This window comes from Accipiter gentilis, chromosome 16 (assembly GCF_929443795.1).
Source record: "Accipiter gentilis chromosome 16, bAccGen1.1, whole genome shotgun sequence".
In the NCBI taxonomy this organism is placed as follows: domain Eukaryota; kingdom Metazoa; phylum Chordata; class Aves; order Accipitriformes; family Accipitridae; genus Astur; species Astur gentilis.
In genome coordinates, this window is record NC_064895.1 from 15153616 (window position 1) to 15176106 (window position 22491).

Genomic DNA, 22491 nt, shown 5'->3' on the forward strand with positions numbered 1-22491 from the left:
ACAGGATTTATTTCTCTGCCGTGACTTCCAACCTGTGAATAAATATCACTTTTAGAGAGAGAATGGGACCTGAAAAGACTCTCGAGCACTGAAAAGAGGGGTGAGTTTTATTAAATGGTTTCTTCTCTTTCATATCTGCTGGAGCTTTCTAACATCCTGCTTGCAGGCACAGCAGCCCGATGACTTGTCTTTTCCCTGCAGCTTGTTGCATACCTCACGAGGCTTTCCTGACCGCAGGTTTATTTCTGTAACCTTTCCCACCACGACTCTGGTCAGTTTGGTAACATTTGTAATAGAGCTGACTCGGTGCTGATTTGCTTTCATGAGAAATTAAAACCACAAGGCTTTGTAACCAAACAATAGGCTAAAAATCAAATAAAATCCAATACAATTAAAATGGCAGGTGACTCTAGGTTTCCAGATGTGGACAATGACGGATCAGAAAAAAATGAGGAAGCGGAGATTGTAGTCAATGTCGGTGGGGTAAGGCAGGTGTTCTATGGAGGTAACCTGAATCAATACCCAGAAACACGGCTGGCAGAGCTGATCAACTGTTTATCGGGGGGATACGATAGCATATTCTCCCTCTGTGATGACTACGATCCTGGAAAGAGAGAGTTTTACTTTGACAGAGATCCAGATGCTTTCAAATGCATTATTGACGTGTACTACTTTGGAGAAATTCACATGAAGAAAGGAATATGCCCCATATGTTTTAAGAATGAAATGGAATTTTGGAAAGTGGATCTGAAATTTTTGGATGACTGCTGCAAAACTCATCTAAGTGAAAAGAAGGAAGAACTGGAAGAAATAGCCCGAAGGGTGCAACTGATTCTGGATGACTTAGGAGTTGATGCCTCAGAAAGTCGCTGGAAAAAGTGCCAAAAATACATCTGGAAATTTCTGGAGAAGCCAGAGTCGTCTTACCCAGCTCGAGTGATCGCTGTTCTGTCCTTTCTGTTTATTTTGATATCCTCCATCGTGATGTGTGTGGGGACCATTCCAGACCTGCAGGTTGTAGATGCGGAGGGGAACCGTATGGAGCACCCAACCCTGGACAGCATAGAGACAGCCTGTATAGGCTGGTTTACCGTGGAGTACGTGCTGAGGCTAATCTCCTCTCCCAACAAACTCCACTTTGCGCTGTCTTTCATGAACATTGTCGATGTGCTAGCAATACTTCCTTTCTATGTCAGCCTGACCTTGACCCACTTGGGAGCCAAGCTCATGGAGCTGAGCAACGTCCAGCAGGCTGTCCAGGCGCTGCGCATCATGAGGATCGCGAGGATTTTCAAGCTTGCACGGCACTCCTCGGGACTCCAGACTCTAACGTACGCCCTGAAACGCAGCTTTAAGGAGCTTGGGCTGCTCCTCATGTACTTAGCTGTTGGAATCTTTGTCTTTTCTGCCCTGGGTTATACCATGGAGCAAAGTCACCCTGAAACTTTATTTAAAAGCATCCCTCAGTCATTTTGGTGGGCAATCATTACCATGACCACGGTTGGATATGGAGACATATACCCTAAAACAACTCTAGGAAAATTGAATGCTGCCATCAGTTTTCTTTGCGGGGTGATAGCAATTGCTCTTCCCATCCATCCCATCATTAACAACTTTGTCAGGTATTATAACAAACAGAGAGTTTTAGAAACAGCTGCCAAGCATGAATTGGAGCTGATGGAGCTAAACTCAGCCGAGGGGAAAGCCGCAAGCTCCAAAAGTGAACTAGAGGATCTTGCGAGGGGAGGCAAGGAGGGTCCTTTTTACAGCAGCCGGCTAAAAGTCTCCCACAGTGACACCTTTATTCATCTCCTGTCAGAAGAGAAACACTATAGGACCAGGCTTCAAAGCTGCAAATAAACTGTGAGCTGTTGTCAGCGCTGAGCTATAGATCAGGACAACCTGACAATCAACTATTGAAAAGACTCACGGGATCTGTCAGAGTTGGGAGGGAGCACTGCTTTGCTTTTCCAACGTGAATATAAATTAACCCCGTGGTCTCTCCATCAACAGTTGGTAAGACTTTGCCATTATTACCCGAAATAAAATAGTAGGACTCCACTGAGATCAGACTACTTATAATGAGTGCATTCCGACAAAAACCATTTGTAACCATTTTAGAGACTGAAAAGTCTTTCCTGATCGGTAAATGTTTGATAACTTGAATGTGCAGCATTGCCACATCAGAATTCTGTACCTGTGACAATAAAGAGCAGCATCGCACAGATTTGTGTCTTCCAGGCTGTTTTCAATGCCTTTGCAGCTAGGAGAACTGCTCCTTAAAAAATTAAAGCAGCCTCTCACTCATATTAGATTCAGGTTTACAGCAAAACGTTATGAGCAGTTTTAGCCTAGAGATACTGGAAGTATGAGTATATACCATATGCAGAGTATTAAAGTCAATGAATGGGTTTGGTTTTGTAAAATGTAATCTGGGGCTAACTATTTGGATAGGTATCTGTTCCTCTTTCCAGAAAAAATATAATTTTCAACAGGACATGAAGCTATTTTTGGAGCAGAGATATAGAACAGAATTAATGTATTTTAAGGAGCAAATTAAAAAAAATAAATTCTTCTAGCTTTTAATTACAACATAATAATTTATATATGCAGGAATCTTTCAGAAAGTGTTTATAATCAAGTAATTTTTGAAACTGTAAGTTAACTCATAGCATTTTTAATTCAATATTAAAGCAAGAGAAGTTCATAGGGGAGTTAGATTGATTACTTCTAAATAAGAAACTTTAACTCTTTGAAAGTAAGTGTAGAGAAAGTTTCAGTAAAAAATAGTATAATCTCCAATTGATTTATGGTAAAAATATCTATCTGAATGAACATATTACTAGGTTATTTTTTTTTTTTAAAAGCACATCCCACCCCTACAATAGCTGCTTGGTTTTGTAAATGTCAGTTTACAGAAGCAGTAGGCACTAATCAGTATCTTATTCATTAATCAGCATATTAATCAACACCAGTGTGTAGCTATTATCCTTTCCAAAATTAAGTGCCGTCTATGTGAGCGTTACTTTGGCTTGGATAATGACTGCAATATGTGGGTCTGGTCTCTACCAGAGAAATCCATTGAAACTAGGAGTTACGCCAGCTCAAAGGGGGGTGGAAAGCTGGCACACAGATGTATTTACATATGTTAAAAGTAGGATCCCAAATGATTAAAGGGCTAGAGTAGCTGTCATTTTTTCCCTTTTGTGCTGAGCAGCCCCTTGCCCAGATGAAACACAGCAGCACGGGCCACGATCCGTCCCCAGGCATCTCGTGCCCAAGACCCCCACGCAGGTCCTTGGGACTCTTTTCCTGGGACTTGGGCAAGCGATGGGGCTGTGGCTTCCACCCCACAGGAGCAGCGACTGGAGGGGCACAGAGCTGAGGGGTGGGCTCTCTGCTCTCTCTTGGCACCTCGTTTGCCCCTGGCAAAGGGGTATGTGTTCGCTGTTGGGAAGAGCCCTGTCCTGCCAGGAGCAGGGAGCAGTGGTGGTGTGTAGAGGTGAGGCAGGTGTGAGGAGATGGGCAGCTGCTCCCTCTGTCTGCGTGTCTCCTGACACAGAAATCAACCCCCAGCTCCTGCAGGCTGAAGCCCTTTCCCAGCACTACCCCTCACACCCCAAGCTGCCCACCCCAGGGACACCTACACTGTATCCCCATGCCCCAGCCCCGTGCCAGACCTACTGTCCTCTTCCACAACCCCGTTACCATGTCCTGCCTTACATACCCCCATCAGGTAAGATAATTCAAAGCAACCTCTAAACCTTTCTGTATCAGAATCCTTCTGCCAGCCTTTGTCCCATATTCTTTCCTGCCTAAGGCCAACAGCCCATCCAAGTGACCTCCTCAGCCCAAGCATCCCTTCACCCCCATCCTCCCCTCTGCATCCCAGGTCCCAGCTCTCAGCCTCTCGACCTGTTCTGTCAATCCTTCTTGTCTGCTGAGACCTGTTCCGTCAATCCTTCTTGTCTGCTGAGACCTGTTCCTTCCTTGCCACCAGTCTCAACTCTGGTCCCGCTGGCTGCATGGCAAGAACCATAGCTGGCTCTCACCAAAAGGACAGGATCATGCCTCTTGCACTGCGGAGGACTTCCAGAACACAAGTATGGGCTGCGGCCAGCAAAAATCAACTCAGGTGGGATGCTGAGGGTGGGAGAAGAGCAAAAGTAACAAAGCTGTGCCAGTTCCAGCCATATGCCTTACCTATCAGCGGGGATATTGAATGTTCCTGACTTCCCTCATGACATGCAGAGGGTGGCTGAGGGTGAATTAAGTTAGCAAAAGAGCTTTCCTGAATGAGGAAATCACTGTATAAATGCTAAGTAATATGGTTAGCACCGCAAGTACTAAATCCTCACTGCTGCGCTTTGCAATTTATTTAACAAGACATTAAATAAAAATAAGCCTCTTTTATCAGAAATAATTTTATGGGCTAATCTCTCCAATGAGTTATGCTTTTGAGCACAGGGGTCTGTCTATGCTATGTTAGTATGGAAAGAACTTTGAGACAACCTTGGTGCCACTCCAGCCCAGGCTGGGCTCAAGCCAGGCTCCATGTGGTTTGCTGCACTAGGGACCGTATTTGTTGGATTCGTTGCTGTAAGTTATATGTTCTTAAAAGGCTGTGGATGGGTAGGATGCATCCCTGCCTGTTTGCCTTGCTGGAGGTGTGGGAACCCTGCAGGAGCAAGGGCAGATGTGGGCAGTGACGGAGAGACAGAGCAGCCTGGCAGCCTGCAGCACATGGCGGGACTGGAGAGGAGCAGGGGGGCCTTACACAGTTACAACCCTGATGGTAGAAAGCCAGAGGCTTTCTGGGGCCTCAGGGGAAACACCTCTCACAGACCAAGAAACTACCATAAACCACTGGCTTTGATATCAGGGCTGGAGGGAAGGCTGTGCCCCTTAAGGGATGGAGTGAGCTAGGGAATGTTTATTTTCAATTTTTTTTAATACTCTGCACAACCCAGGAGAGCTGATTTTCCTTTATTACAAGTTAATCTAAAAAAAAGAAGAAGACTTAAAAGACTGGAAGGCTGAGGGGTGGAAGGGGAGTGTTTAGTGCAGTCTCTTCGCAGAGAAAAAGTGACACCAAACAAAGACTCTGGCTGAGTCGAGGTCCCCCGCTCTTAGACACAGGACTTTCTCAAATCCAAAGCTAGGACAGGCCCTGAAGTCTTTTCAAGGGGGAAACTGCACCATGCTTGGTGCAAGTCTTATTCCTGTGTTCTGGGTGAGGTCGGCACAGGCTGCACCCCTCCAACCCACCAGTGACTTCCCCACGTCCGTCTCTTCCCGAGCACTTTGTGGACACTTTGGCTGAGTTGGTAGAATTAAATTAATGAATGGGACACATTCCCAGTGAGCCCATCTCCAGACTCACAGAAACAGCATCAGCCACTGCACCGAGCTTCCCCAATAACTGCAGCACATGGGAAGCCCTGTAATGCAACTGTCTCTTGGGGGAGTCCTGCCCCTGGTATTTAATACCCTTCACCTGGGAACCAGGACTGGAACGGCCTAAAAATGACCAAATGCAGAAAAAATCTGCATAAACCTCTTGGATCTCTCCTGATACCCCTGCTACTCAAATACTCCTCTTTGGACTCCCCGTTGTGTGGAGGAAATGGGTCACCCTTCTCATATGAAACTGAAAGCTCTGGGAAGAAAATGTAGTACTCTCTTCTATAGAAAAACCATTGAGCAGAATTATGGAGAAAAAAACAGAGCTACTAAAATTTTAGTTGACAATCCTTCTCATACAGAATCTCCTCCATTCACTGTGCAGGAAATTTCAGAGCACAGTGAGCATGTCCAACTACGCTCTTGAGAAGTTATCCTGGAGGACATCTGCCCTATGCAGCCAACCCTGGCTGCTTCTAGAAAACTTTGAATCTTTAATACATCCTGCAATGTACAGAGTTAAAAGTTGAAGGGACTGACTTTTAGTTCCTGACATCAACTTCAGCTGTAAATTTGGGATTAGTCCAGGTTTGACGTTGAATATCTGCCAGCAGTATCTGATTCAATAGCCTTAATTTAATAACTTACCCAAGGGTACATTGGTGGTAATTGCTAAGACTGTAGGTAAAATAAAGCCTGTTTCTATCTTCTTGGACACCATAAAAGGTAGAACTTAATAGAGTGGAGATTGCTTTTAGAAGTGTGGGAGATGGCTGCAGTAGGTAGTGACACACAGCATTAGTCTCGAGGAAGTGATAGGCATGTAACGTGTCAACTCATGCCACACTCTGGCTGGCATGTCATAGCCACCTTGGCTTTGGAGACAGCTTCAGGTTCAGGCAGAAACAGCCATCTACAGCTAGGTTTTTATTGCTGGACTGCCATACGTATATGATTTGAAGACACTTTAAAAAAAAATAATTAAAATTGTGGGAATGTGGTGTGCTGACCCTGGCTGGACACCAGGTGCCCAGCAAAGCTACTCTATCACTCCCCTCCTCAGCAGGACAGTGGAGAGAAAATACAATGAAAGGCTTGTGGGTCAAGATAAGGACAGGGAGAGATCGCTCAACCAATTACCGTCACAGGCAAAACAGACTCGACTTGGGGAAAATTAAATCAATTTGGTGCCAATCAACCAGAATAGGGTAATGAGAAATAAAAACAAATCACAAAACACCTTCCTTCCACCCCTCCCTTCTTCCTGGGCACAGCTTCACTCCAGGATTCTCTACCTGCCCCCCCCGCCCACTGGCACAGGGGGACAGGGATGGAGGTTACGACCAGCTCATCACACGTTGTCTCTGCTGCTCCTTCCTCCTCAGGGGCAGGACTCCTCACTCGTCCCCTGCTCCAGCGTGGGGTCCCTCCCATGGGAAACACTCCTCCATGAACTGCTCCAATGTGGGTCCTTGCACAGGCTGCAGTTCTTCATGAACTGCTCCAGCGTGGGTCCCCGTGGGGTCACCAGTCCTGCCAGCAAATCTGCTCCAGCCTGGGCTTCTCTCTCCATGGGGCCACAGGTCCTGCCAGGAGCCTGCTCCAGCATGGGTTTCCACAGGGTCACAGCCTCCTTCGGGCATCCCCCTGCTCCGGCGTGGGGTCCTCCCCGGGCTGCAGGTGGAGATCTGCCCCCCCGTGGACCTCCCTGGGCTGCAGGGGGACAGCCTGCCTCACCAGGGTCTTCTTCCCCACGGGCTGCAGGGGAATCTCTGCTCCGGCGCCTGGAGCATCTCCTCCCCTCCTTCTGCACTGGCCTGGGGGCCTGCAGGGCTGGGGCTCTCACGTGTTCTCACTCCTCTCTCTGGCTGCAGTTTCTGTGCCTGCTGCAACTTTTTTTCCCCCTTCTTAAATCTGTTCTCCCAGAGGCGCTACCACCGTCGCCGATGGTCTCAGCCTTGGCCAGTGGCAGGTCCATCCTGGATCTGGCTGACATTGGCTCTGTCAGACATAGGGGAAGCTTCTAGCAGCTTCTTACAGAAGCCACCCTTGTAACCCTCCCGCTACCACACCCTTGCCACACAAACCCAATACAGGGAAATACTAGAATACCACTATTGTGGGCTGTGATGTGTGCAGGAGAGTTGCCTCTTGCTGCAGGTATGGCACCTGCCACACAGGGCTAATTGAAATGTCCTCTCTGTTCTATGCATGGGTTGGGGGAACATGAATATGTGGAGGCAGAGGCAGCAACTTTCAAATAGGAGGAGGGCCGGGGACAGTGCAGCACAGTCCATCTGACCCCGTCTGTGCTAAGGGCACTCATTGCTAAGGTCCTTTTTGCAGCTGAAGCTAGCAGTGATGCTGTTTCAGTAACCCTTTAGGCAGTTTTCTTTTTGCCTAATGTGCTATTTGATTCTACATAATAAAAACACTTAAGAGGAGAAACTAAGACCTTGTTGTTTTCAGTCTGAGGTATTCTCTCAATCTATACTAATTTTTCAAATAACTACCCCAAACACTCACCTGAGACTGGATGAAAGAGTGACAAAGAGGTGTTTGTCGAAACAGAGCGTTCAAGTGTCCATAAAAGTAAGGGTTAAGAGATATCAATGAACAATTAACCATACTGAAAGACACACACCCCACCCCCAACCCTCTTCCAGACACATCTGCTTTGCCAGATGTGCTAAAACAAAAACAACATTGTCCCCTGTGAATTATGCTAGGCAGAAGTGCTTTCTCCCTCTTCCCTGTCAACACAGGCATCAGTCCTATAACCACTGACAAACCTCACAATTTCTTACTTACACAGGTAGGACCATTACCAGGCACACGCAGAGGAGATCGCACTTGCTACCCAACCAGGTTTCTGAGGATCTGGCTTGCTGTCCATTCAAATATTACTGCATTTTGCCTAGACTGTCCATTCATGAATATCAACATTTCCTTCCACCCAGGTTTCAGGAGAGACTTTCCCTTTGAGACAGATGATGAGAGGAATAAGTTCTGCACTGCCTGGTGTAAATCAACCTTCACCAAGAGTTGCAGCAACATAGCACTAGCGTGAAAGTCAACTCAGGGCAATGTATATTAAATTTACTTGCTTCAGCCGGAGATATCCCACTAAAACTGCAATTAGTTTCTCTTCCTGCAGTGAACCATATTAGGCTTCAATTCAGTGGGAGCTCTGCCTGCCTTAGGAGTGTTGGGGGGAATGATGCAGCCGAGTGAACCAGGCTAATGCACAAGGCAGGCTCACGTAAGTCTCTGAGAGGAAAACAAAGATGATAGAAAGGTCTGAGAGCTCCAGAAGAAGCAGTGCCATTTAATTGTTTCTTTTCTTGTTGCTTTCATATGTAGATGAGAAAGCTGACAGCGTCTTAAGGCTGCTTTTTGTCTTCCCATGTAAGGGGAGCCTTGAATATCTTTTTAACATGCTGAAAGTCAAGTACTGTTAAATCATCCTGGTCAGTTAAAGATATACAATAGAAGCAGAAAGAAAGGGAAATTTTAAAAGGATGTCGCATGTCCTATGTTGCATATGCCTACAAAAATACCGTTATTTTCAGAGCATCACTCTACTGATGTCAATGAAAATGAAGCACCAAAGGCAGACCCTAGTGCTTTGGTTTTTGGTTTAAGCACAAAATGTGATTCCCTATTTTATAAGGAAGTAAGCTGTACACTCCGTAGCAGTTAAATGTCTTAAAAAAATGAAAATTATCTCTATTCATTAGAGCCTGTGTTAGAGCTCACAAATCCTGTGTTAGAGCTCACAAAGTATTGGAAACTCAGGTGAGCAATCACTGGACGAAGGCAGCAAATTGCTCTGCGCTGCAAAAGGAAGTTTTAGAAAACCTTCTGGCAGCCTCGCCTGCTTTGCTGTGCAGGAGACAAACTGCAGCTTCAATTACTATAACAGCATTACAGAGAAATTCTTTATCACTACGATGCACTCCACTGATCCCAAATAATGTTTCCACTGCATTACAGTTATCAGCTTTGCAAAGTCAGTGTTTTCTAGACTTACTAGCATAGTAAGATATGGCAATTTTACACAATATCCAGAATATGAAGTAGCTGTAGCTAGCTGTTGGTCAATGTTGGTTTTATTTTTACAGCAAAAATGGTACACCACAAATATTCTTTGCCGTATTCACATAAATGATGTTATTCATTGTCATACTTTGATTTTAACTTCTCATATCCCTGATGTCTCAGCTTGTCCATTACCAACCAGTGAAGAATTCACCCTTCTGCCTTAGTCTATGCCAGAATAACCACCATGAAATACTACATGCCATTTTGGTTTCTTCCCTTGTTCCATCAAGATTTACTCCATAATTGGACAGCTCTTGTCACCAGTGTATTTTTCTTTTCATTCAGCCTCATTTTTCATACCTTAACTTCAGTCTATTACACTTCATTATTCTGTTTCAGAAAGTGGAAATGATTCATCTCCCTTGCTGGCTACACTCCTGACACACTTGCAGATGACTAGTGCATTCCCACTAGTTGCAGCTCTCTGCACTGTGTCAGTTCACTGGGGCAGGCTTAGAACATGCCTAGGAGAGAAAACACACTGGCTCAAGATTTCATTTGGACATGTCAGCCAACCACCCCCCAAAACCTCTCTATGCATCAAAAGAAAACTCTCTCTTATATGTGGAACACTCAAAAGATGCAAGGTCCATGTGCAGCAGCCCTGTCTGATTTAGCTGAACATTTTCGCACGTTTAAATTCCCCTCTCTTTGAAAGGACTGAAACACTCTGCAACATTTTTCTGGAGAGAGATTGCTTTAAATGTGTGCTTGCATGCTTTGCTGATCAGAGTGTGCTCACATTAAACCTTACATGGCAAGAAATGGATGTTTCTGAACTGCATCCAAGCAGGCACCAGCAATTTTCTGCTCATGGCCACCAATCAGGCATCAGCACAATGGGACCTTGATTGGTCCCTACAAGGGCTGCTGCAATATAAATGAGAATGATTTTCGGTTCATGAATAACAGATAAAGTGTCATCTTATTGCTTGAGAAGTTAAATATCTAGAAGACAGCCTGACCTTTGCATCCCCCCGACTTACTCACTTTGTAGAAACATTACTAAATACAAATGTGTTTTGGTACATTATAAAAAAACCCTAACTCCTTCACTATTTAGCAGGCAAAACTCAAGCAGAGAGGAGATAAAACCTGCATCCTCCCCTGAGCTTTTGCTTGGGAATGGCCACTGGCCAGCTGGACACCTCTTGCTTGTTTGCAGAGGAAGAATTGTATCCTTGCTTGCCAGCAGGTCCTTCTATTTCTACTGGTTGTCACAGTAATAAATCAGTTGTTGCTGCAAAACACAGCTCCTATCCAACTTATGGGGAATCTGTAAACTCTCTGCAGCACAAATGTCAACCAATTGCTGGCTGGGCTTTCAGGCTGGAGTGGTTGTTTGCCAGTTAGTTATTTGCATTGGAACAGTAAATTCCATTTGCAAAAGCCTTTACCATTTGGACCCATTTGCCTTAGGAGCAAATTAATTGCTGCTGTACGACATCATCCCTGCTGTGACTCACGTAGGGCACATTCATACTGCCTTGGCTGGAGGAGTGAACATCAGTTGCCAGCTGGACTTCATCCTTGCACACCGGAGCGGTTATTGTCCACCTTGTGCTGGGGCTCTTACCGTCAAGACTGTTCACAGGAGACCTGAGCAACTCAAAGATGCATTAAAGTGAGCTGCTCCCATATCTGATGTGAATTGTCTGCACAAAGTGACTGCAAAACATTTCTGAGTTGGAAAAAAAAGTGTAAAGAGAGTATAAATGCCCTCATTGAGCAGCTAGGATCTGGCTGGGGGGGAATGTATGCAGGCTGCCGAGCAGTTCTTGGCTCAGCCACCTAAGGGTGGGCAGGTGAGGCACCCAAGTCTCTCTTCTTCCCTCCAGTCATCTGGCTGCCTTCTAAGAATTGGTTTGCAGTGAGCCGGTGGGTGGCAAAATGTTGCTGTGTCTGACATTCCCCCAAAGACGTCTGTCCCTTCCTACTCCCTATACAGAAAACCACCATTGCACAAATACAAGGCTCAAAGTACAAGAGACATTGTAATAGGTGAATAGACCAGCCTAGGAGACAACATCCTTCCCTCAGCTAAATCCAAGGGATGCCAAAGGGGTTTTTGGAGGGGAATACTTTTTTAGTCATAGGGTTGTAGATAGTCCCAGTGTGACAATGTTTGGGTCCAGGACTGAGACTTGCAGGGCATGGTGGTGTTGGGTTGATGGTTGGACTCTATGATCTTAAAGGTCTTTTCCAACCTAAACAACTCTATGAGTCTATAATTCTAGGTGTCACAATAACACTCGGCCATGCTGGCTAAGCCTGTCATATAATAACGTGTGCCACCCTGAAAAGCTCATAGCTCTCAATTTTCAGGATTTTTAGAGGGAAGACAATAAAGTCTTATTCAACATGACTAAAGAAGTTGCAACTATTTGTAAGTAAACTGGCTGTTTGCTGAAATCCACACATATGTTAGAGCAGCTCAATAGGTGGCGAGCAGCTCTGTCGCATCCACCAAGGGAAATAAAGCAAGCTAACTGGGTTCCTCTACATTTCTTACTGTTCCAGGGTAAATGAGATTATAGTGATGACAAAGAGGTGGGGGAGAGGGAGATAATTTGCTGGTATGCTCCCTTCTGATATTTCCGGGTTTAGCTTGCTCATTGAAATTGGTACATTTTGTAGACTTAAAAATTGGATTTTGAGTAGCAAGGCAAAGACATTATGGAGCAGTCCAACACTGCTGATTCTTGGGCAGTCTACAATTAGAAGTGCAGTGCAACAAACTAATCTAAAATCCTAGATTTCAACCTAATTCACTGTTATATCAATTCAAGACACATGATGCTCTGTAATCATAGCAGCTGCAACAAAACTTTAAGGATGTCTCTGTACATCAGTCCTGTGATGGGAAGAGGCCACTTCCAGCTGTGGTAGGTGCAGCAAAGGACCTCGGCAGTAGGCTGCAGGACTGAAATGTGCCTTACAGCAAGGTTTTACACAAGGATCCACACCTGCAGCCCAGTTCTGCAGCTTCTCTTCTGCTCAGGGAATGTATGAGGGACTTCCCTGTGCTGCACTGTGGGTCTGTTAGAAAATGTTTTGCACAAGAAAATGAGATGGTTTCCCACTGAATAGCCAAATAGGGAAGGTGATGTATATTTGGGATGAGTGTCTTTGGGTACTGCTTCATTTTTAAACAGAGACTAAAATGAAAATAGCTCTTTTCATCCTTCATATGATTCTACTGCTTTGTCTCCTGTTCAGACAATAGCACTGCTATGATTAAATGCAAAATGGTAGTTACTTCGGTGAAAGATCACCAGCATTCAATTGCTGGCTCATCTGCCTCATTCTGATCCATGTAACTGTTGTGGTTTAACCCCAGCCAGCAACTAAGCACCACACAGCTGCTGTATCACTGCCCTCTGCAACTGGACAGGAGAGAGAAAACAACAAAAGGCTCGTGGGTCAAGATAAGGACAGGGAGAGATCACTCAGCAATTACCATCACGGGCAAAACAGACTTGACTTGAGGAAAATCAGCTTAATTTATTACCAATCAAACCAGAGTAGGGTAATAAGAAATAAAAACAAATCTTGAAACACCTTCCCCCCACTCCCCCTTCTTCCTGGGCTCAACTTCACTCCTGATTTTCTCTACATCCTCCCCTCAAGTGGTGCAGGGGCATGGGAAGTGAGGGTTGCCATCAGCTCATCACACGTTGTCTCTGCTGCTCCTTCCTCCTCAGGGGCAGGACTCCTCACTCGTCCCCTGCTCCAGCGTGGGGTCCCTCCCATGGGAAACACTCCTCCATGAACTGCTCCAATGTGGGTCCTTGCACAGGCTGCAGTTCTTCATGAACTGCTCCAGCGTGGGTCCCCGTGGGGTCACCAGTCCTGCCAGCAAATCTGCTCCAGCCTGGGCTTCTCTCTCCATGGGGCCACAGGTCCTGCCAGGAGCCTGCTCCAGCATGGGTTTCCACAGGGTCACAGCCTCCTTCGGGCATCCCCCTGCTCCGGCGTGGGGTCCTCCCCGGGCTGCAGGTGGAGATCTGCCCCCCCGTGGACCTCCCTGGGCTGCAGGGGGACAGCCTGCCTCACCAGGGTCTTCCCCACGGGCTGCAGGGGAATCTCTGCTCCGGCGCCTGGAGCATCTCCTCCCCTCCTTCTGCACTGGCCTGGGGGCCTGCAGGGCTGGGGCTCTCACGTGTTCTCACTCCTCTCTCTGGCTGCAGTTTCTGTGCCTGCTGCAACTTTTTTTCCCCCTTCTTAAATCTGTTCTCCCAGAGGCGCTACCACCGTCGCCGATGGTCTCAGCCTTGGCCAGTGGCAGGTCCATCCTGGATCTGGCTGACATTGGCTCTGTCAGACATAGGGGAAGCTTCTAGCAGCTTCTCACAGAAGCCACACGTACAACCCCCTCCTGCTACCACAACCTTGCCACACAAACCCAATACAGTAACAAAAGGCACACACCATCCCAGTAAGCCACATGCTCTGGCATGAGAGGGATCTTCCAAATCTTTAGTACTTAATGAAGTGTCCCTTAATGTAACTCAAAGATGAATGAAAAGCAACTCAAACCAGTTCAGGTGTTGGGGGTTTTTTTTGGTCACAAAATGCTACTAAAACTCTTTAAGGCTTTTCACAGTCCTGTTTTGCTAATCAGTGTCCACCAATGAGCTGGAAAAAAGCCCCACTGTTGCTGTCAGAGACTGCAACAAAAATGCAAACACAAATCAAAGTAAATTATTTCCTGGTGAAAACTGATAAAGGCAGAACAAGAAACAAATGTGTGGTAAATTGGTCTCATTTAAGCATCATCCATTTGAGGACATTTGAATGCAAGGTTTGCACACTGGCTGTTTATGCTTGCATAATGAGAGCCTGGATATGAGATTGTTAAAGTCACTTAGAGTTGAGATGAGTTACTGGGCAGGACAACTGAAGCAGGACAATTCTCTCACAATGTTGTATGCGATGGCTGGTGCAATGCTACAGTTACTAAGTAGTAGGGTGGAGAGGACGTGTACCACCATGCATGGTTTTAGAGACTCAACAACTGTTATAGTAAGTGCTGCAGGAATGAATTAGGGTATGAAAAATCTGCCTTAAATGAAAAAAAACATATTAGTAGTCTTTTTTTAGTTTGCCCGAGAAATGGTTTAGAGATGACTTGATCAAATACCAGCAGAGCAAGGAAGCTCCAGGTAGCTGAGGGCTTGTTAAAGTAACAGACAAATGCGTAAAATGCAGAAGTGTAGCACACTCAAAGTAGATGCATAATATAACAGCAAGGAGTTATCTTAGCATGGAAGCAACTCATTTTGGATGGGCAGACTTTGCCATCTGGACTCTTGGCTACATAATATTCCAAAAGACATGACCATTGAGAAGTCAGTCACTCAAATGTTAGTATCCAGTGTACCTGAGATGATGAGGGTGTCCCACCTGGCCTGCCACAGAAAGGGTGCATATTTCCCATAAGGGCTGCACTGGATCTGCCAGTCCCTGGCTGATGTAGGGCATCTCATGGGGTAGTAGACTCCTAAGCATCCTCAGGTGAATTGAGCTGGAGTCAGCACTGTCATTGGAGCCTACAGGGGTTTCGGCAGAGCAGCAACTTTCAGGTGCCCAATGCACTGGCATCTATTGCCAGCTGAGACCACAGTATCATTTAGGTTGGAAGAGACCTTTTGAAATCATCTAGTCCAACCCCTCTGCTCAGGAAGGGTTAGTTGGAGCAGGTTGTCCAGGACCATATCCAGACAGGTTAAGGTGTTTGAGACATCTGCAAGGGAGGGTAAATATACCCTAGGGGACTCATGAACCTGAAGTGCATGCAAGAGACCAAGAAAGGTGCTTCATAGCACCTGAACCGATACTAGATGTCTCTGTTTGGGCAAGTGAATCCCACCCCTTGTGTCTGCTTGAGCATGTTCCATGCAACTTCAGTTGCAAGCTAGGCTCCAGTGTTGGCATTGACTAGATCTCCACTGACTCTAGAGGGAACTGAAACAGCGCACATACAGACATCAGTACTTGGGAATCGTAACCCTGACCTCAACCTGTACGTCTGCTGTCTGCCTGTCTGCTTCCTGAGTTTCTAAGTCCCGTGGTGAGGTGCAGAGGACTTTGCTGAGGGCACAGCTGGTGAACGGTCATCTTCTACAAAAAAAATCACAGGTGAATAGTCTTCTTTTGTAAAAGAGTCATAGAATGAGTTTCTCCCTTGCTGCTTGGTTAAAAAAAAACTATTACATATAAATAAAGATACCTTAAACAGATGGTCTCACAGTCTGTGACACAGGCATGATGTCATGACCTTTCTGGTTTAGATCTGGGGGTACCTGGATCTGGCTGCTGGAGTGCCTGTAAATCCTGCCCCAAATCAAAAAGCTAATATACCCAACATCTGTTTCTGATCTCACAGATCAAAAGAGGACTTGTGCCAGTCATGTCAGTTGAAAATGCGATAAAAATCAGAAATGGGCCATGTGTTCTGGCACTGAAACAGAAACAACCATGGAAGCAGAATGGTGACCATTCTCCAAAATGCAAGTGGCACTCAGGCAGTTCCTCCAGCCTCGATTGCAGCCTGTAATCCTGACAAAGCAATCATTCCTCAGCACAGCTCCCCTTTTTGTTCTGCCACCCTGAAGAGCCTGCAGCTTCGGATCCTCAGTCCCTCATGTGAAAGGAGACAGCATTATAAACTGTGCTGTCACCTCCTATTTTCGAAATGTAAATTCAAGGCTCTTTCCACAATGACTGGGAACAGTGTGGTTAATGCTTTCCAGCTGATGAGACTAGATCGAGCCTTTCAGAAATCATTAACTGACTTCTGAATGATAAACGGTATTTTCATAAACTAACTCAGCACCCAATTTTACTCTGTTACAATGCTTAAAGATTGCTTCTGACGCTGCAAAGTCCTTTTTTCTTAATATTTTAACTAAAGTATTGTCTTGTCTACCATTCTCTGGACAGCTTCTCATGCATATTTAAATTGAACAAACAAAACTCCTCATAATAATTCTGATGCTATTGTCCTATGATTTCAATAGGCGTGAAGACCACTTGGTATAGCTGATGACTGAGTTCAGTATTCTTACTACAGACAAAATAACTAAATCATGTGATTTCACCGAATCATCTGAATAAAAATAAAAGACTAACCACCTACACAATTCAACTAACAACCTATCAAGATGCACTCCCATGTTTATTATTGAAGTAAATCTGTGATTTAAATTCAGTGGCAAAATATTTGCAAACACTTATTCCATTATTGCATGCTCATTTTTTATCATAAGATGAATCAGATGAAGCTCAAGTAATGGTGTAGTTCCATGATGTTTAGTGCCACACATACACTTAGCATCAAGTTCTCCAGTCTTCTCTGTGCCCCTGCATAGAAACAGTGTGACTTCATCTCCCGTTTATTACAGATGGAGTGACAGACACAGATTTTACTACTGTCAAAACAGCATTAACACTTGGTGCCAGTTGGGTACTAAAATGCCGTGAACTTATCCCTCCATCAGATTGCCTGGTATGGTGTTATATTGCAGAAAAGATACCATCATTGACGTGTCACTGGGAAGAACAGAAACATCAAAGCTGCAGTGCAGTGACTGAAGAATAAAATGAATCTGATTCATCACCCTGAAAAATCCCATCTAAACCAAACCATCTTGAAGAGCCAGCACAGTTGCACCTTTTCAGCTAAGGACAATGAGGAAAGTTAATGTGCATGAGAGAGCGAGCAATTGCCACTCAGCCAGGCTCATCGGGAACATGAAAGGATGTATTGCTAGTTAGTATGAAAGCAAAGGAACAGAATAGGTGGGAGTAGCACAGGGTTTAGAAGGGTAATAGGGAGCAGAAGAATGAAAAGCAGTACAGAGAGAAACACTACAGAAGAGTGAGGCAAAAGGGAAGGCGATGAGAGACCTTTTCCATTTTTATACTGTTCTGTCTTCACAAAAAGCTCCATTTTCTAATTTCCTTTGAGTTACTTTAATTCAATATGATGAAAGTCTCTTTAGTACTTTTAGCACTGCCAGTCATTTGCTAAAGACAAATCCAGTCGAACAGTGATGGTGCATACATGTGTGTGTGTATGGGTATGTCTGTATATACACATGTATATGTATGAATACAGTCAGCCTTGCATAATTAATAAAAAATATGTGTAAGTACTTTCAGAAAAGTTTGCTACAGCTATAACAGAAGAATCTTTTAATACCTAGATTTACTATTGGGTATATGTATAAACTAACACATATTTGCATGCTTCTCCTTTGTGCTTATGTACAAATTATTTTTTCTATTAATAGTTACTTTCTGTATGGAGCTGAAAAGATCCATCTGCACAGTGTCACCCATTTACAATCCAGAGGTTGACAACTAGGAAGCTACGAAGTCAACTCAGTAACAAGCTTTTATCTATTCACATTTCCCTCAGAATTAACTTGTCATTACTTTTTCCACAACCAGCACAGAACTGACTCACTTAACTGGAAAAAATCCAGCACAAAAAGATACTGAATGTTTCTGAAAATTAATGGCTATATGTCTTATCCCTTTAATTTCCAGTTGGTGATTCTTTCTTGTGAGTCCTATAGGAAAAGTCTCAATAAAACTGAATACATGAATAATTTTTAATGAAATAAAATCATTATGTTATTCTCATTGATACACTGTTATTCCTCTGATTGCTTCCGATGGGTACCTGCAGGAAACACAAGGAAACCGCAGCAAGGTTGTGGCTTATGAATCAAAAGAATATTTTTGTACAGGACATGGTGAAATAGTTCTCTTCCATTCTAACATATTCCCTAATTCTTCAGGGATTTAAACACTTGCTTTAACTGCTACCAAGTAATCCAAGGTCAGGGATGGCATTATAAATCATTACAGTAAGTATCTCCACTTCAAAAGCTCTGTGAGATAACAACTGACCTCTGGCTTCTGATCTTACAGTTAAGCAGCTGAGACACGAGTTTATAGTTTGTTTTTAAAGGTCTGTGAAATAAATGTAGAGGAACTTCTGTTCATTTATTTGATCAGTTATAAAAAAAAGCTATCAATGCCAAGTGCCCTGAAATGCACGGATGAAATGCTAAGTAATAGTTAGATATAAGCATTATTGCTTTCCCTTGAAGAAAAGGGCAACTTCTCCAACTTTGACATGAAGAGACAATGTGCCTGAAGTTTCACAAATGAGCATTAAAAGTGCTTTGGTGTCTGTCCCTCCTGATGGTGGAAGGGGGATCCAAGCTCTCCGTTCCCTGCCCTGACATGGACATGCACATGCTGGTGCCTGGCCTTGCACAAGCAAAGGAGGTAGCAGGTGGCTGTTTGGCTACGTAAGCTGTCATAAAAGCCTTTTATCTCCTCTCCCTAAGCAAAGGCACATGCCCAGCAGACTCGTCTTAGCCAAATCCAGGCTGCTGACTGGCACCAAGAGAGCTCTGCTCTACAAAGGGGGTTAGTCCCCCATTCAACTCTTGTTCCAGCTGCACTGACACAAATTGCCTCTCAAGCTGGACTTCAGGGATGTCCCAGCTTTCCTGATGTGTAGTTACTCTGGGGCAATTCCAACGAAGCTAAACATTGAGTCAAAACAAAAACCCAGGGCAGAAGGTGTGGGGGGGAAATGTGCTGACAATCTGCCCTGATAATTCGACTCTTGCAGTCATCTGTGAAAAAGAGACTGTCATGAAGGAACTTTCCTCACTTTAGACACAGACAGAAATTAAAAGACAGATTTTCCTGCAAGGAGAGAGCCCTGAGTGCGATACAGGGCCGCCCTCAGCAGCACAGGATAATGGAGCTCCTCTGCTTCAAACTGTCAAGGGAAGGCCCCAGAGAGAGAGATGCATGTGAGAAACCTTCCTTACATCTAAACAAGCAGAAATATTTCTTCGTGCCTTCAAAGTAGTTTACTTTTTTCTGATGTTTTAGTCCTACTTGATATAGCATTTATAGCACCACAACGAAAGGTGGTGATGCATACTACTGGAATGAGAGAGGGATATTTTGCCTCATACCAGCTGAGCTCTTCGACGCATACATCCATGGCCCACTTCTTCCCTCAGTGGTGAATCTCATTCACCCCATTTTTGAAGGAGACAAACAGGGGTTGTAAATCATCAGAAGGCCTTGGCTGGACTCCATGAGGTTCCTGCCCATTTCTCCATCTGGTTGAGGTCTCTATGAAGAGCAGCCCTGGCCTCTCGTGTAGGGACTGCTTCTCCCGGTTTGGTGTCACCTGCAATTCCTCCTTCAATGGTGAGGGTAAAGTAGACCTCAGAGGTAACTTTTAAGATGCCATTTAGAAATAGAGACAGAGAAGGCACTGTCCTTTTCATGCATCTTGCCATGGCTGAGGGCCTGAGAAAGAGACCTCTTTTGCAAATGAGCCTGGAAGTAGCTTTAAACATTCCTGCCTCTGAGGTGTGCTTGTGTCCTGTCCTGAAAAACCTCCAGCTGTTGTTACAGCAGGATACTGAGATGTTCAGCCTCCCACTGAGGGCCTTTATTGACTTGCTAGAAACAGGAAGCAATTTCAAAGCCTTTTTTCATGCACCTATTGGCTTTCACATCAGTTTAAAGGATTATTGGGTCTTCAGATAGTGACTAATGATGTTATCACCCAAGAACTCATTAATCCTGAAAAATGTCTGCCATCCATGGAGTTCAGCAAAGAAACTGAAAAGAAGACATTATAGGAAAAGCAAGTATAATGTTCTTAATGAAATTCTAAGAAGATAGTATGAGCAATGCATCTTAGGGAGCGATAATAGATTTTGCTTTCCTAACAGTGCTGAGAAGTTAGCTCAATGAATTGCAAGAGAAAGGAATGGTATAAAAAGAGACGACACAAGTTTAAGACCTTGTTTCTGCAATTATTTCTGCAGAAGTCTGGGCCTAATATATTAAGACATTGACAAACTTGGGGAAGTCCAGTGGAGGCCACGAGGTCGGTCAGGGCTGGAACACTTGCCCTATGAGCAGAGGTGGAGGTAGCTGGGCTTGTTCAGCCTGGATGAAGGACAGCTTCAGGAGGGTCTCACAGCAGCCTGACCTTGCCTACCTGGAGGGTTATCAAGGAGCTGACCTGGGCTTTTCACAGTAGTGCACGGCAGGAGAACAAGAGGCAGGAGTCATAAATTGGAAGAATAGATTCCAGCTGGATATAAGGAAAGAAATTTCACTGAGGACAGTCAGGCACTGCATCAGGCTGCCTGGGGAGCTTGTGCAGTCTCCATCCTTGGAGGGTTCAAGACCCGATGGGATAAAGCCCTGAGCAACCCGGTGTAATCTCACAGGCGACCCTGCTCGAAGCAGGGGGTTGGACTGGGGGTACCTGAGGTCCATCCCGAAGCAGCTGCTTCTGTGATTCTACTTCACTTTGTGCAGCAGTTTGCTAGGACTTCTAAAGCAGATCATCACTCTAAAGATGAACACATTTTATCTTCACTGCTTTAGCTATGTCTGTCTTTACAATGAAACAAGCTAACTTGCCAGTCCATACTCATGTATCCAGATGATAAGAACCTAGAGACAGCCATAAAACCACCAGGGAAAAAAGCAAGGCATGCTACTTACAGTATAATACCAAATCCTCTTACAGCCTGTCCCCTAGCAGACAGATAGGGCTTTACATTAAGAGGTGCAACACCCTGGAAAAGGAGTAATGACTACAAACAACAATTTCTAACAATTCCTGCAAGTGGAATGAAAATCCCCCCCAAGTCTGTCTGATCTCTGCTGTCGAAGCACTCCCATTCATACTAATCTATTCTGAACATCACATTACTCCTTCACTGCGAGCTCCTCCATTCACACAGGCGCTCCTCCAGAATTATGTTGAGAACATATTGCAGAAGTGCTGCATTTCAGAGCTAAAATACATGTGCTAAGCCAGACAGACATTTTCAAGAAGAGAACACATATATGAAGTTTAAACTGCTCTGTACATGGCTGAAAAATCTGTATTCTCTGCAGGACTACATCCCTAATCCTTTTGCAACCATATCTGCAGGGTGAAAAGCTTCAGGCCATCAGAAAAGATGGTGCTTCCTCTGCCTACGGCAAGAGCATATTGTTGTCTGTAAGTAATGCAGGTTGTTAAGAAAAAAAGCTTATTTATTTTTGCACAAATACGGTTATGAAAGTTATTAAAATAACACAGTAATGAGCTTGAGCTGACTATGTATATTACATTTTCATGCTCGTTATGAAAACTAATGTCAGCTTAAATATACGCATACACTTAAAATGTAGACAGCTCTCTGCAAATGAAAAGTATATGGAAAAGAAATTTAGAGATAAAATATTCTGTTATAAATCCACAGAAGAAAGTCTTATCTGAATTACTGACTCAGGTTGCTGAGATAAAGAACCATAGAAGCCAGTAGAATCTTGTCAGTAAGGAGTTTGACCTGGTTTTGCCTCAGAATTGGAAGGCCACCTACACAAATTTTATACTGGTATGGAGATGCAGTGTATTTCCAAAGGTAGCCTGGCTTGTACAAATAAAGTACGGAGATGCAATGTATTTCTGAAGGCAGAGTGGCTTGTACAAAGGAAGGAATAGCTGTCCATAGAGTAATATAAGATTAGGTGCATTAATGCTGGAGGACTTTGTTTTATCAAATTGATTTATACTGATTTTGGAAGTGCTCAAAAAACATAAATGTTCTTGGGATCCTCTAGTTGCTGTCTCTCTCATTCTTCCAGTTTGTGGTCAAGCAGAAAAAAAAAAAAAATCTTTCCTGAAAGCAAAAATAAATTATTTTATACAGAGTATTATATTCAAACTACCAGAGCAAAAACTAAAACCTAAATGGAAAAAGAATAGCAGAGATTCCATTTCTGGGATGGAGTGATCTTCTCATGACTGAGCAATTTAATACGTATGACTTGTAACTTCTGTACAGGGGTCTGCCATCTTTTTAAATGCCATTAAACCTCAGCGACAAAATACCTATTAAGAAAGCGGCTGTTGTTGAGAAA

General features: G+C 44.4%; 1 protein-coding gene across 1 annotated transcript; it reads left to right on the top strand.

Annotated features, from left to right (window-relative positions):
* Window positions 1-396: 396 nt before the first annotated feature.
* On the top strand, window positions 397-2107 carry KCNF1 (potassium voltage-gated channel modifier subfamily F member 1). The gene has a single exon (XM_049819595.1). The coding sequence runs from the start codon at window positions 397-399 to the stop codon at window positions 1858-1860; it is 1464 nt and encodes a 487-aa protein (XP_049675552.1). The 3' UTR covers window positions 1861-2107.
* Window positions 2108-22491: the final 20384 nt, after the last annotated feature.

Excerpts from the sequence above, each read along its gene's own strand:
- KCNF1 (XM_049819595.1), top strand. The coding sequence starts at position 397 with ATGGCAGGTGACTCTAGGTTTCCAGATGTGGACAATGACGGATCAGAA.